The 14,436-nt window shown below is 55.3% G+C and overlaps 1 protein-coding gene across 2 annotated transcripts in view; it reads left to right on the forward strand.

Moving 5' to 3' along the window:
• The window catches only part of PLCG1 (phospholipase C gamma 1), a 45,560-nt gene extending 31,758 nt beyond the window's left edge, over nt 1-13,802 (forward strand). The window contains exons 12-32 of one of the 2 annotated variants that reach the window (XM_066561744.1): nt 686-806; nt 1,185-1,353; nt 1,779-1,901; nt 2,750-2,851; nt 3,087-3,274; nt 3,538-3,738; nt 4,108-4,227; nt 4,523-4,703; nt 4,963-5,040; nt 5,495-5,598; nt 5,846-5,942; nt 6,045-6,117; nt 6,334-6,491; nt 6,955-7,051; nt 7,482-7,706; nt 8,498-8,646; nt 10,837-10,951; nt 11,160-11,321; nt 11,832-11,920; nt 12,547-12,734; nt 13,202-13,802. In XM_066561744.1, coding sequence (XP_066417841.1) covers nt 686-806; nt 1,185-1,353; nt 1,779-1,901; nt 2,750-2,851; nt 3,087-3,274; nt 3,538-3,738; nt 4,108-4,227; nt 4,523-4,703; nt 4,963-5,040; nt 5,495-5,598; nt 5,846-5,942; nt 6,045-6,117; nt 6,334-6,491; nt 6,955-7,051; nt 7,482-7,706; nt 8,498-8,646; nt 10,837-10,951; nt 11,160-11,321; nt 11,832-11,920; nt 12,547-12,734; nt 13,202-13,244 — 2,783 coding nt within the window. In that variant the 3' untranslated portion in view covers nt 13,245-13,802. The remainder of the gene's footprint in view (nt 1-685; nt 807-1,184; nt 1,354-1,778; nt 1,902-2,749; nt 2,852-3,086; nt 3,275-3,537; nt 3,739-4,107; nt 4,228-4,522; nt 4,704-4,962; nt 5,041-5,494; nt 5,599-5,845; nt 5,943-6,044; nt 6,118-6,333; nt 6,492-6,954; nt 7,052-7,481; nt 7,707-8,497; nt 8,647-10,836; nt 10,952-11,159; nt 11,322-11,831; nt 11,921-12,546; nt 12,735-13,201) is intronic. The other variant, XM_066561745.1, reaches the window with a different exon arrangement.
• Nucleotides 13,803-14,436: the final 634 nt, after the last annotated feature.

Raw genomic sequence — 14,436 nt, forward strand, 5'->3', positions numbered from 1 at the left:
AGGGAGTAAAAAAGGTAAGAGAGAAAAAGCGTAAGAGTAAGGTTCCTGTTACAATACAATAAATCTTCTTCTGTGTTGAATATTCTAATTCTCACTAACCAATCTAGTACAATATACAAATCCTATAGCATTTACATACAGCCTATAAGAATCATTACATTACCATACTGTGTTACATTTTAAACCCTAAAAACTCCTCTTTGGGCCCCTTCTGCCAAGCTAGTAGGGTCTGCTCTGACCCTTGGAGCTGTCTGCAAGCAGAGGGTGTTGTTCCATCAAAAGGGGATCACCTTCAGCCAGCCACAGCATTGTTTTCCAGTTGTTCAGTAACTGAGGTATCTCAAAGCTTGCTTTCATTTCAATCTTGCTTATAGTTTCTATATTCTCAAAATCTTTTGCCAATTTTTCTCAAGACAATCATATTGATAAGGCTTTCCTGTTTCATCTTCCCCAACAATTAACACCATGATGTGCAGAAAGAGCTGAGGTAATTTGCTTTGTGGGACTGAGTGATTTGTGCCCAAGGTTTTGGTCCTATAGAAAGATCAGGGCTTTCAGTGACCACCTCACTCCTTTATTGCCTTCCAGTGCATGTGCCAGCAGCACCTGGCTCAGCCCATCTCATGTCCATGTCTTGCCTCTGTTCCAGCCTTTGGGCTAAGTTTCCCCTGTGGGTCTCTTTCAGTGGATTGCTGGGATGGTCCTGATGGCATGCCAGTCATCTACCATGGACACACCTTAACCACCAAGATCAAGTTCTCTGATGTCTTGGTCACCATCAAGGAGCACGCCTTCGTCACCTCTGAGTGAGTACAGCAGCACTTCAGCTAGCAGGGCAGAGAGAGAGGGTGGAGCCCAGGCTGTAGCAAACTGCAGCTCACTTTATCCAGAGCTGCAGCACAAGGCCTGGATGTGGTGGGAAGAAAGGGTGTCATGTCTGCCAGCCCAAGGGAGATTTTTCCCATAAAAATGTTATGGGAGAGAGGGCTTTGGGTAAACCCAGTAGTTTGGCAGTCCTTCCCCACCCTGTGCCCTCCTGAAGGGCGGCTACAGGCAGCACAGGTGGCTGTTGATGTGAGCTGCTCCTGGAGGCCACAGAGGCCAGGCTTTGAGACAGAGCTCAGAAGTCCTTGGTTCCATCCAGATCCCCATGCTGATTTTGATGGCTCTGCTCCTTCTCCCAGTTTCCCTGTCATTCTGTCCATTGAGGACCACTGCAGCATTGCTCAGCAGAGGAACATGGCTCAGAATTTCAAGAAGGTTTTTGGAGACATGCTCTTGACCAAACCAGTCGATATTTCTGCTGATGGCCTTCCATCTCCAAACCAGCTCAAGAGGAAGATTCTCATCAAGGTGAATTCCCTTGCCCAGCAAAGCTCCTAAAGTGAGGGAGTGGGCTGAGGGTTTGGGACTGAAGGCAGCTGCCTTTGCAAAGGGGGGGTTGGCAGTGTAGGGGTGGAAGTGGAGACCTGATGCTAAGAACAGCTGGATACAAAAAAGCTCTCTCAGAGGATTCTCTCTTTCAGAGAATCTGCTGGGAAATGAGCTTAGCAGCTGGCTGCTGCCTTTCTTTGAGGGCATGGGGGATGTTGGTATTTCTGCTTCAACCACCTTTGGGAAGAAGGGGTGGGACTTCAGTGCTGTTTGATGATCCCTGTGACATATGGGTCTCGTTTATTCTAATCTGGAGGACCCCACTGCAGCAGACCTAAGCTTTTAGGGCTGTTCACCAGGAAATCTGCTGCTTTTTGGGTGCCTGACCCCCTCTCTCCTCTCAGCACAAGAAGCTGGCGGAGGGCAGCGCTTACGAGGAGCTGCCCACATCTGTGATGTACTCAGAGAATGACATCAGCAACTCCATCAAGAATGGGATCCTCTACCTGGAAGACCCCATCAATCACGTATGTCTGTGCCATGGTGGCCCAGGCCCTGCTCTGAGGGCTCTGTCAGGTGCTGTGTGTGCTGGAAGGAAGGGCTGTGGTGCAAATGATTGAAGAGGCTCTCGGTCTGTCTGGTTTCTCAGGTGTCCCTGAAGGCTGGGGGTGTTTTATGCTGGCTCTCTCTGAGCTCTTCCCTAGGAATCTCCTGTGGGCCCTTGCTAGAGGCAGAAGGCTGAGCTAGAGGGAGCTCTGGGCCAAGGCACTGCAGCCTGTGATTTGTGCTGCAGGAATTTCTGGAGATGGCTGCGCTTCCAGCCCTGCTCCTGCCAAGTGCCTGCACACCTGACACACTAAGCAAGGGTTTATCTTTGTAAACACTGAGTGTTCATCACTGTGTGCATTTACTCACAGCCCACCTTCAGCAGCTTTACTCTGCTGAGGGTCTGTCTGGCAAAGCCACAATGCAAATGGAACAGTTTTTTTTTAAAAAAAAACAGTAAAATGCAATGGTAAATCCACATAAACATCTCTGATATCTTCACCTCAGATTGCCCCTGTGCTGAGTCCATACAGACTGGGGTTCTTTGCATTGATTTGCTCTTCATTTGGTCTTCTCCTTTTATTAAGTGTTGGAGTGTTTGCAGTGTGATTTGTCACATGCTGGGTTTTTTGCTGCTGATAAATCCATGCCTCTGGGGGATCTGGGGGATATCTTGGAAGCTCCTGTGACTCACTGGAATCAGTGTTGGTGGCTGTCCTTCACAAACCTGATCATCCCTCCCTGTACTGGTCAGGAGATGATCCCACGGGTGGGTGGGCAGTCTGGTGCTTCCCCAGGGCTCTCTTTGCCAGAGTTCATCTCCTTGCAGGAGTGGAACCCGCATTACTTTGTGCTGACCAGCAGCAAGATCTATTACTCTGGGGAGACAACCAGTGACCAAGGAAACGAGGATGAGGAAGAGCAGAAGGAGGTGAGGGCTCTCCTGTGAGACTGTGAGTTGTCCCCTAAGGAAAGGACTTGACTGCCCAAGGGGCTGAGCATTGCCATTGCCAGCTGACTTGAGGGGGAGATCCTGTGGTGGGGAGGATGGGAGCTGCTTCAGGAACTCCCTGCTCCTAGCTGGAAGACCCCTGAGCAGAGCAGAATCCAGCACCATGAGCCTGCCCTCAGTGGCCCAAGGTGATGGCTTTTTTTGCCCCTGCCAGGTGAGCAACAGCACGGAGCTGCACTCCACGGAGAAGTGGTTCCACGGGAAGCTGGGAGCGGGCCGTGACGGGCGGCACATCGCGGAGCGGCTGCTGACGGAATACTGCATCGAGACAGGGGCCCCTGACGGCTCCTTCCTGGTCAGGGAGAGCGAGACCTTTGTGGGGGACTACACCCTCTCCTTCTGGTGAGGGCCCCACTGCTCTGTGTCGCTCTGGGGTTGTTTTCTCTTGGCATGTTCTTCAGTGGTGGGGTCCCCTTGCTGGCTGGCCTGTGAGCGGTCTCTCCCCTGTTCCTGTGCCCAGCATCATGTCTGCTCCCTGTCCCAGTGCAGGAGGGTCAAGTCTCTTATGCAGTCACTCTCCAGTGTGGCAGGAATGCCATGTCAGGCTGGAGCTGAGGCGCAAAATCAAGGCTGGCTTACCCTGTCCCTCCCTCCCTGTCCCACAGGCGCAACGGGAAGGTGCAGCACTGCCGGATCCACTCGCGGCAGGACGCCGGCAGCCCCAAGTTCTTCCTGACGGACAACCTGGTGTTTGACAGCCTCTACGACCTCATCACCCACTACCAGGAGGTGCCACTGAGGTGCAACGAGTTTGAGATGAGGCTGACAGAGCCAGTGCCGCAGACCAATGCCCACGAGAGCAAAGAGTGAGTGCACCTGTGTGTCCATTGGGCAGTTGGACGCTGTAGGAAGCTCTCCCAGATCTCTCCTCAGCCATTCCTCCCTTGCTGGAGTTTTCTGGTCCCCACTTTCTCCCCATGGAGCTCTGTCACAGCAGCCATGCTGCCCAGCTTTGTTGTTCATGGAGCTGTCGTGGAGGCTCAGTGCAGGGCACAGAGCTGCTGGGTTCGGTTGGGATGCCCTGGCCTGTGCCATGCCTCACCAAAGGCTCTGATCCTTCCTGCCCCACTGCAGTCCCTGTCTTCCTCTGGAGGATTCAAGGAGCCTTTTAGGGGCTGGGGTGTGGGATGGGCTGTGTGTGTGTGACCTGTGCACAGCAATGTCTCTCCTGCCAGGTGGTACCATGCCAACCTCACACGAGCCCAAGCTGAGCACATGCTGATGAGGGTGCCCCGTGATGGAGCCTTCCTGGTGCGCAAGAGGAGCGAGCCCAGCTCCTACGCCATCTCCTTCAGGTGTGTCCCTGCTACAAGGGTGGTGGGTGCTGGAGGTGGGATGCTGGGATGCTGCAGTGTGTGAGACAGCAGGACAGCTGCCATCAGCCAGCCTTGAGCCCTCCCAGAACTCCTGTTGCTCTGGGATGGTCCTTGAATAAGTCCTTGAGATCCTGCTCTTCCTCCCATCTTCCAATGGGAGATGACTGTGCTCGGCCACCTTACCAGGGACACCTTTTCCTTGGTGTCTCTATTTTGGCAGAGACCTTCTCTTGCCAGGTGCCAAGAGGCCTCTCCCTGTGTTTCCTCCCTGCAGGGCAGAAGGGAAGATCAAGCACTGCCGGGTGCAGCAGGAGGGGCAGACTGTGCTGCTGGGCAACTCCGAGTTCGAGAGCCTGGTGGACCTGATCAGCTACTACGAGAAGCACCCGCTGTACCGCAAGATGAAGCTGCGCTACCCCATCAATGAGGAGACCCTGGAGAAGATCGGCACAGCGGTGAGTGCAGGAGCCAGAGAATCATGGACAGGTCCTTTTTGAGGTGGTGGTGGGTGAGCCCTCTCTGTGCTTTGCAGCCCACACCTCGTGGGGCTTCCTGACACTTGAGTGGAGTTTGGTGCTGCCCCTCTGAGCCTGGGCTGTCTGCAGCATCATCTTTGGTCTTGTGCCTTCCTGGGGCACTGTCCCACCTACCCCAAGGTAGGGAGCCTTTTCCCCTGCAGTCACTGCTGTAACCACTGTCCCTTTGCTTCCACAGGAGCCAGACTATGGAGCCCTGTATGAGGGACGCCATCCTGGGTTCTATGTGGAAGCCAACCCCATGCCCACCTTCAAGGTACACTCTCACTGTTTGGCACAAAACAAACTGCAGGGCTGGAGGGTTTAGCAAGGATCTTTTCATTTTCTAAGAGCCGTATTAGTTTGCACACCTATTTCTAAACCATGAAGAGAAAGACAGTGGAGGTTGAACCTCCAGTTCCCAGGCTGGGCTGCCTCTTGTTCTGAGCTCTCCAAACCAAGCCCCTCAGTGGCTCTTGGGACAGAGGAGAGTGCCTGTGTGGGGCCATACCAGACTTGAAAGCTCTGCTTTGGCATAAATGGGGGCCTTGATTTGCTCTGCAGGGTGTCACTAGGTCTGGCAGCAGGGCTGGATGCTGCCTGCCTGCACATGATGTGCCTGACAGCCCCCCAACAAACACACCTGTGGTGGGAGGTGATCTCTCATGCTGTGGGCTCCTTGTCCACGTGTCCATTCCCTGCCAGCCTCATGGGACCCCTCCTCATTGCAGTGTGCAGTCAAAGCCCTGTTTGACTACAAGGCACAGAGGGAGGACGAGCTCACCTTCACCAAAAATGCCATCATCCAGAATGTGGAGAAACAGGAAGGAGGCTGGTGAGTTGGTCCTGAGCCTCCCTTTCCCATGGGGATATATGGTCAAACCTGGCTGTCACCATCCACACAAAGGTGTGTCCACTCTAGGAGTGGGTCTGTCTGGGGATTACCCATGAGCAGCAGAGTTCCAAAGCCTCACAAACCCTAAAAGCAGATGATGGAAGAGCTGCCTGTTCCCCTCACCCTCACTCAGAATACTCTGGGGTCTCATGTCCAGTGCTGACATTTCCCTTTCCCTCCCTTCCAGGTGGAGAGGAGATTATGGTGGCAAAAAGCAGCTGTGGTTCCCTTCCAACTACGTGGAGGAAATTACAAGTCCCACCAGCCTGGAGCCGGAGCGGGAGGTGAGTATGGCCATGAGTGCAGCAAGGAGGGTTTGTGCCCCCTCTGAGCGGGGCTGCTCTGCCCTCTGTGCCCAGCACCATCCTGCTGTGCTTCCTTCCCAGCAGCAGCTGGATGAGAACAGCCCCCTGGGAGACCTGCTTGGAGGTGTCCTGGACGTGCCCTCCTGCCAGATCGGTGAGTGCCAGGGAGGGAGCATTGCAAAGGCTTCTTGAGGCTTCTCAGCCCTCACTTATTGCTGCCTGGGCTCCATCTGTTGCCTCCAGAAATGGGAGTTTCCTGTAGCTGTCGCGTGCTGGGGTGGCCACGAGTCCCTGTGCCTGTCTTCTCCCTTGCTGCCTGTGGAGGGCTTGGCTCAGCACCTGCAGTGATGCTGTCCCCTGTCCCTCACAGCCATCCGCCCCGAGGGCAAGAACAACCGGCTGTTCGTGTTCTCCATCAGCATGTCCTCGCTGTCACGGCTGTCCCTGGACGTGGCGGCCGACACGCACGAGGACCTGCTCGACTGGGTGAAGAAGATCCGGGAGGCAGCTCAGACAGCTGATGCCAGGGTGAGGCTGGGGAGCCCCTGGCAGGGCAGGAGGCATCTGCTGGCTCTCCAGCTGCTGGGTTTTCCAGGACTGAGGAGCTGGTGAGGGGTGGGCTGGCAGAGCAGTTGCAGTGGACAATGTGGCAAGGGGTGGTGGCCTGAGAGGTTCAGCATGGATATTTGGGACAATTGGACAACTGGGTGGGTGCTACAGCCTCAGGAAGTGGGGGGTCTCCATCAGTGAAGGGTGGCAAGGCCACAGATGCCGTGTGCTGGGACCAGTGCCAGTCCTGCTCTGGGCAGGATGTAGGACCTAGCCAGGCCCTACCTGTGTGATGTCCCCCATGCAGACCTGGCAGATCTGCTGGTGATCCCCACAGTGTGGGCAGGAGCCACACCAAGCAGTGAGGGTCAGTTTGTGAGCTGGGTCATCCATCACCACTGCTCCTACCTGGCCTGACACCTCTCTCACCCTCTCTTGGCAGCTCTCTGAAGGGAAGATGATGGAGAGGAGAAAGAAGATTGCCCTGGAGCTTTCAGAACTGGTGGTCTATTGCCGACCTGTGCCTTTTGATGAAGAGAGTGAGCATCTGCTGAGCTGGTGGCCCTCACAGGCAGTCACGGTGGCATTACAGACCCTGTGCTGTGCCCCAAGGGGCTGCTTTGGCTAGATCTCAGCAGAGGCTAGGTGTCCAAATCCCCAGTTCACCTTGGAGCTCTGGGTAGCTCCAGAGGGTACAAGTTCCCTTCCCTGTCCCTCTGTTCCTGGGGTCTGTCAGCGTGCATAGCAGCTGCTGAGGGAGTGGGGCTGGGGAGCATTGTGCCTGGCCAGTGGGAGCTGTGTTGGTGCTCTGTCATTGGTGTTGGGCACCTGGCACACACCCACTGGGGTGTGGGACACTCGCTGGTGGCTGCCCCAGGGGTGAGAGGATGGCATCAGGAAGGAGCTGGGCTGGTTGAGTGTCAGCAAAGGGAGTGTGCCCCTGGCTCACACAGCACTGTCCCCTGGCAGAGATCGGCACGGAGAGGGCCTGTTACCGGGACATGTCCTCCTTTCCCGAGACCAAGGCAGAGAAGTACGTGAACAAGATCAAGGGCAAGAAGTTCCTGCAGTACAACCGCCTGCAGCTGTCCCGCATCTACCCCAAGGGCCAGCGCCTCGACTCCTCCAACTACGACCCCCTGCCCATGTGGATCTGTGGCAGCCAGCTGGTGGCACTCAACTTCCAGACCCCTGGTGAGGGCAGCAGGCAGGGTGGGCTGGCGCCTGGGGTGCCCTGTGCCACCTCAAAGCCACCTGCTGAGCCCTGCTCCTGGCAAATGGGGGACTGGGAAGGTCTTGGAAGGGCTCTGCAGGCAGTGAGACCCAGCTCCAGAGGGCTGGATTGAGCCAAGGAGCTGCACTGAGGTTGGGGATTGTGCCATGATGAGAATAAGGTGGAATGGAGAGGAGGCAGGGGATGGGTTCTCCCAGGTGTCTGGGGACAAGCAGGGCAGGCAGGGCAGGTGCCAAAGGGGATGGTGCTGCCCCAGGCTTGGGACACCAGCTGGGTGCATGGTCTGAGTCCAGCTGGCTGCTCTTCTTGCCTTTGCCCAGCTTCCATTCCTGCTCCTGCCGTGCAGTCCAGCCTTCCTCTCCCTGGCCTTTGCCAAACCCTGCTGTGAGCCTGCTCAGCTCACCAACACACCAGCAAACAACCTGCCTCTTCTTTCCTGCTGCCTTTTCATTCCTTCTGTGATTTCAGGCATCTCACAGGGGGTTTGGCAAATGCTACAGGCAGCACATGGAAGGCTGAAAATAGAAGGAAAAGAGGGAGGTGACCCATGGAGCACTGGGTAGTTGGGCAGATCATGCTTGGCAGAGTCACCTCATGGCCCTGACACGTGGGGACACATTGCTCAGCATTGCCAAGGGGTGAGCCAGGTCCTCTTGCCAAGGGCTTCCTGGGACACATCAGTGATGGGGGTGATGATCCAGCTTGTGCACAGGGTATCCTTCATCTCCTGTCTCTCCTGCCTGTGCTCTAGACAAGCCCATGCAGATGAACCAGGCCTTGTTCATGTCCAGTGGCCAGTGTGGGTACGTCCTGCAGCCAACCAACATGAGGGACGACATCTTTGACCCCTTTGACAAGAGCACACTGCGGGGCACAGAACCACTCTCCATCTCCATTGAGGTCAGTACCTCCTCCTGGTGTGGGGGGAATGCAGGCTCAGACCCCAGTGGGGTACCAGATTTGGGGTGAGAGAATGGGTTTTTGGGCTCCTGGCTCTGCCTGCAGCTGCTCCTCACCAAGCCCCTGTCCTGCAGCACAGACTGGGAAAGCCCTCGCTGTCCCCTGTGAAGGGCTTGTTCCCCTGTGAAGGGCTGCCACTTGGAGGGAAATCTGGGGCTTTGGAGCATCACAGAATCGTGGACTGGTTTGGATTAGAAGGGACCCTAAAGGCCCCTCGCTGAAGAGGGGCACTCATGGGTGCTGCTGAGGGTGCCTGGAGAGGAGCAGCAGGAGCGTCCCGGGATGCTCCCCCAGGACTCCTCCTGTGTAGGTCCCCGTGCCAGCAGGTGGCATCCACGAGCCGCAGAGGTGACATCCCTGTCCCCAGACTGCATCCACAGGCCAGCAACACAAGAGCTGTGTCTTGTCCCCTCCTTGTCACTCAGTTGCTCCAGGCTCGATGTTTCCATTTCCCCTTTCTCGTGGCCCCTCTTGGGAAGATGCTCGAGGTCAGGGCAAACTTCTCAGGCCGTTTCTGTGTTGTGCTGCTGGTGATGATAAGAGGAGGGTGCCAAAGGATGGGGTGTGGATGCTTGATGAGTTTTTTTTACTTCCCTAATGGTGCAGCTGAGGCTGGATTGTTCCTGTGTCAGCTCTCAGAGCTGCACAGCAGAGGCTCTGCAGGGACATGGGAGAGCTCGCCAGGCAAAGCTTTGGAGGGCTGTGCCAAACTAGCTGGCTCTCATGTTTGGAGCAGCAGGGTCCAGCAACCTGTGCAGGCATTCCCTGTGGTCTCAGAACCAAGCTAGGGGTCAACAGTCTGCTTTGCCACTCCCCTCAGCTCGTGTAGACCTTGGGGAGATGCAGTGGAGATCCCCTGCCTTCAGGTGCTCACAGGTTTCCTCTGTGGCCACCTCTGTTTTGGAGTGATCCCACCTAAAAAAGCCACAGCCCTTCTCCATGAGGACTCTCTATCATGTACCCTCTGCACCACTGACCCCATGCCCACTGTCTCCCTAAAAATTCCCTGTGTAGGGGGATAGAATATAAGAAAATAGAGATAGTGTAGAAAGTAATCTTGCCCCTAAGGAGTTGCAGCTGGGCCAATTAGCAAAGATTAGGAACAGGCCTGACTTTAACAGGCCACAACTGAGACCAATGAGTAGAAGAGTGCTATAGAAGAGTAGGGTGGCTGGGTGAGAATGGAACTGGAGTCAGTGGCTGCTTTGTGAAGGAGAAAGAGTCAGTGCTCTGAGGAGCTGCCCATGAAAAACACCCGGAAGGTTTGGAACTTTGTGATAAGGAGACAACAGTGTGGAACCCCTGCAATAAGATGACAACATCCCTGCCCCATTCTGTTTTCCGAGCTCTTCCTACACCTCAGGGTGCAGCTGCCCCCAGCAAGTGTCAAGAGTCATTGTGCCATAGCCAGTCACTGTCGCCTTTAAGAGACAGGCTCAGCCTCTCATTGTCTGGCAGAGCTGCCTGCTGTCCCCACCAAAGCCAGCTTTCATGGATGGAGAAGCCATCTCGAGCCCAGCATGACTCAAAGCACATGATCCAGAGTTGGCAGCAGGTCCTTCCCCTGCAGCAGCAGCGTGCTGCAGCGACATATGGCCACGGGCAAGGGGGAGCTGCCATGGCTCTCTCCTGCGAGGAGGCAGCTTGGCATCTGAGTGGAGCACAGCCTGTGCTGCAGGCACGAGGAGAGCAGGGCTGGAGAGCAGCTCCTTTTCCTCCTCACACCAGGGCAGGAGGGCTGAGAAGTTTTAGCAAAGATGAGGGGGTCCAGCCTGGTGCTCCCAGCAGGGAACAGGGCTCAGTGGGAGCCCAGCTCCAGCTTGGCCAGCTGAGGGAGGGATGCTGTGGCCCAGGCCTGGCTGGACTGGCAGCAGGCAGGAACCTGGAGCAGTTCATCTGGGGTTTTTTGTGGCTTACAAGTCAAACTATGGATCAAGAACACTATAGCAGGTTCCAGGGGTGGGAGCTATTTCTCTCTGAGCTGCCGGCTGGGCTGGCTGTCAGTGCTGCTTCTCTCTCCAATTAGCAGAACCAGGGTGATTTATTTGGGAAGAAAATGTCCTGGTATGCAAACACATTTTTTCCCCTTTGTTCCTGTCTCTTACCAAGCCTCTCCTGCTCTCTGCTCAGGTCCTGGGGGCCCGGCACCTTCCCAAAAATGGAAGGGGAATCGTTTGTCCTTTCGTGGAGGTGGAGGTGTCTGGTGCTGAGTACGACAATGCCAAGCAGAAAACAGAGATCGTGGGTGAGTGGGGTGGGGAAGGGAGGGGATGAGCCATGGCTCACACCAGGATCAGAGCACTCCTGATCCTGGTGTGAGCCCTGGGCTCTGCAGCAAGGCCTGGCACTGAGCTGGGAGCTGCCCTCGTGCTGCCCCTGAGCCCAGCATCAGCCATGGGGGCAGTGGAAGGACTCAGTGGGGCTGCCCACTGACAGCTGTGTTTTGTGAGCAGCTGACAATGGCCTGAACCCTCTCTGGACCCCGAAGCAGTTCCACTTTCAGGTCAGCAACCCTGACTTTGCCTTCCTGCGCTTCGTGGTCTACGAGGAGGACATGTTCAGTGATGAGAACTTCCTGGCTCAGGCCACCTTCCTGGTGAAAGGCTTGAAGACAGGTGAGGCACTTGGGACAGCAGGGAGGGTGTCATGGTGCTCCTCACGAGTTCACACTGTTAGCCAGGGAGATGCTGATTTTCATGGGAGGGTGTTGTTGGGCTGGCTTAGCCTATCCCCATGACAGGTCACATCCCCAACCAGTTACAGAAGGCAGAGCCATTTGCTAACAGCCCTTGGGGCCACCTGCCACTTTGAGGGAAATTTGGGGGTTTGGAGAATCACAGAATTGTAGACTGAATGGATTGGAATTGGTTTGGATTAGAAGGGACCCTAAAGGCCATCTAGTTTCAGCCCCACTGCCATGGGCAGGGACACCTTCCACTACCCCAGGCTGCTCCAAGCCTCATTCAACCTGACCTTGGACATTTCCAGGGATGGGGCAGCCACAGCTTCTCTTGGCAGAAGAGAAAAAGGGTCTTGTGAGAGAAAAACCCCCTTGAGTCCTGTGCCAGGGCACTGCCACCTCCCCTGCTGTGCAGTGAGTGACACCAGGACTGTCTCTGCCGTAGGTTTCCGAGCTGTTCCCCTCAAGAACAACTACAGTGAGAACCTGGAGCTGGCTTCTCTGCTTGTCAAGATAGACATTTTCCCTTGCAAGGTGAGACTGGCTGCACACACGAGAAGGTGGTGACCATGCTGTAGGGCTGAGGAGCAGAGCCAGTGAGCCCAGCCTGGCCCTGCCCATTCTCCTGCTCAGCTGGGGCAGTGAGGCTCAGTGCTGCCTGGCCTGAGTGCCTGTGCATGGCTGAATTCCCAGTGCTGCTCCTTAGGGATGCCCAGCAGGGACAGCAAGCACACAGGGTTTGCCTCCTGCAGCAGTCAGGGTGTTTCAGGCAGGGTCCTGCCTGCACTGAGTTTGACTTGCCTGGAAATCCCTTCAGCAAAAGCTGGAGAAGGCGGATTTGTCACAGTGCCTGTCTGTGCTCCAGGGACATTGCAGCTCAGGATCACAGAGCTGGCTGGCCTGGGGCTGTCCCTGTTGGCATAAACAGAGGGCAGGGCTCCTTCTGAGACAGATGGTTCTTTTATTTCTTCATTTAAAATGGTGCTGGTGGGAGCCAGCGATGGCTGTTAGAGCAGCTGCACAGTGCAAACCCCAAGCCCCCATGAGCCCTGGACACCCTGCAGGGCAGCCAGAGCCCTGCACCACGACTGCCCTTACTACAGGGTGTATGCTTTGAAATCACAAACCCTTGACTACAGCATTTTTTTCCATCATCCAAGCAGGAAAATGGCGAAATAAACCTCTTCAATGCTTCATCCCTACGGGAACGAGCAGGGGATGGCTCCAGCCAGCTGCTGGCAAGCAGAGGGAGAGAGGGCTCATTTGAGCTGAGGTACCAGCAGCCCTTCGAGGATTTCCGTGTGGCCCCAGAGCAGCTCGCTGACCACTTTGAGAGCCGGGAGCGAAGGTGAGGCCGGTGCTCAGTCAGCTCTTCAGCAGCAGCATAACACACCCCCTGCATTTAGTCTGGCTGGAGGCAATGAATGCAGCCTCCCCCTAGCCCAAAGTGGAGCTGCTGCTTTGTTTGCTGCTTGCAAACCCTAAATTTGAGCTGCAAGTTGTGAGAGTCTCTGCTGTGGGAGAAGGGTGGGACACCACAGCTGGTGGCATTATCCCCCTAACCCAAAGTGGAGCTGCAGCCTTGTTTGCTGCTTGCAAACCCTAAATTTGAGCTGCAAGTTGTGCCAGTGCTTGTGGCAGTCACTGCTATGGGAGAAGGGTGGGACAGCACAGCTGGTGCCATTACCCCCAATCGTGGGAGATGTGGCTGAGCTCCTGCTTTACTCCAGTGGGCAACTGGAGCCCAGCAGAGCGTTGTCCTTGGCCATGCCACGGTGAGGCTGAGCTGTGTCCCCTCTGTGTGCCCCTTTGCAGGGTACTGCGGAGGACCCGGGTCAACGGGGACAACCGGCTGTAGCCCACCCTGGCGGGGAAAGCACCTCCAGTGCTTGTGAATCTCACAGCACGCTGTGAACTGGTTTCTATGGAAACGGCACTGCTATGGCCTACTTTCAGGCAGCTTTTCCAGTTTCTCTGCTGAAGTGTGTTCAAGTGGAGAACTAAAAAAAAAAAAAAAGTATTGGAAATAAACCCCACCCCGAACCAGCCCCAAGCACCCAGCAACCTTCACCACGAAGCCCTTAAGAAGCATCGGTGCGGCCAGGCTGCCAGAGGCCACAGACCAAACTGTCTATAATCACAAGAAGAGACCTAAAAATTCCCCATCCAGCCTCTGTGTACCTGCTCGGCCTGTAATCCAGAGATCGTGTGCAGCTGCGGGAGCCTGTTTGCAGCCATCCTGTGCTGTGTCCATTCCCAGAGCTCTGGGCCTGCAGTGAGCACAGCAGCACCTCTGTCTGTCCTGGTGACACCACATCTGCCCTGTATAGCCACTGCCGAAGGGTCCAGTAGTGAAACTCTACATGTACAGGGCCACTCTAGCTTTAAATGACAATAAAAGTGTCAGTATTAGGTGTGTGCTGGCTCAGGTGTCTGGTGGTCTGTGCCCTGCAGAGCTAAGGTTCCTGAGGAGAGGCTGCACTGCTCCCTCCTTTCTCCTGGTTTTAGGGGAGAAAAAATAACTAGAAATGTGACCAGGTTTTATGCTGTTCACTCAAAAGGGTAAAACAAGTTATGTGCCCTAGCTGTCCATGCTGTTCTGAGGCAGGCTGGGGACAGAACTCTGGGATAAAGAAGCACCTCTAGGGCAGAGGTGTCTGGGCACTCACTCATGGCCTTACCCCATGGAAAAGTTGTCGTTCTTTTAAAAGAAATGAGGAGGTTGCGATGGAGGACTCCCAGTCCAGCAGCTGAAAGGCAGGCACATTCCTGGGCCCTCCCAAATCCCAGTGCAAGCACCACTCAACTCACGTTTGATTTTTACGCTCTTTATTTAGGAACAACCAAAAATGTCTGGTTTCATTTCAACAAACTGTACAAGCAAGCTCTTCCCCTTGCCCACCCTCACATCCACATATACAAAAGGAAGGGAAACTTGCCGTTCACTTCTCAGAAGTGGCATTGTTGCTACAGGGAGTTCTTGCCCTCAGAATAAGAGCAGGTAAAGTCCATAGCACGTACAAGCTACCCTAGCCCTAGTAATAGCTACA

Source organism: Molothrus aeneus, chromosome 17, assembly GCF_037042795.1.
Source record: "Molothrus aeneus isolate 106 chromosome 17, BPBGC_Maene_1.0, whole genome shotgun sequence".
Classification (NCBI taxonomy): domain Eukaryota; kingdom Metazoa; phylum Chordata; class Aves; order Passeriformes; family Icteridae; genus Molothrus; species Molothrus aeneus.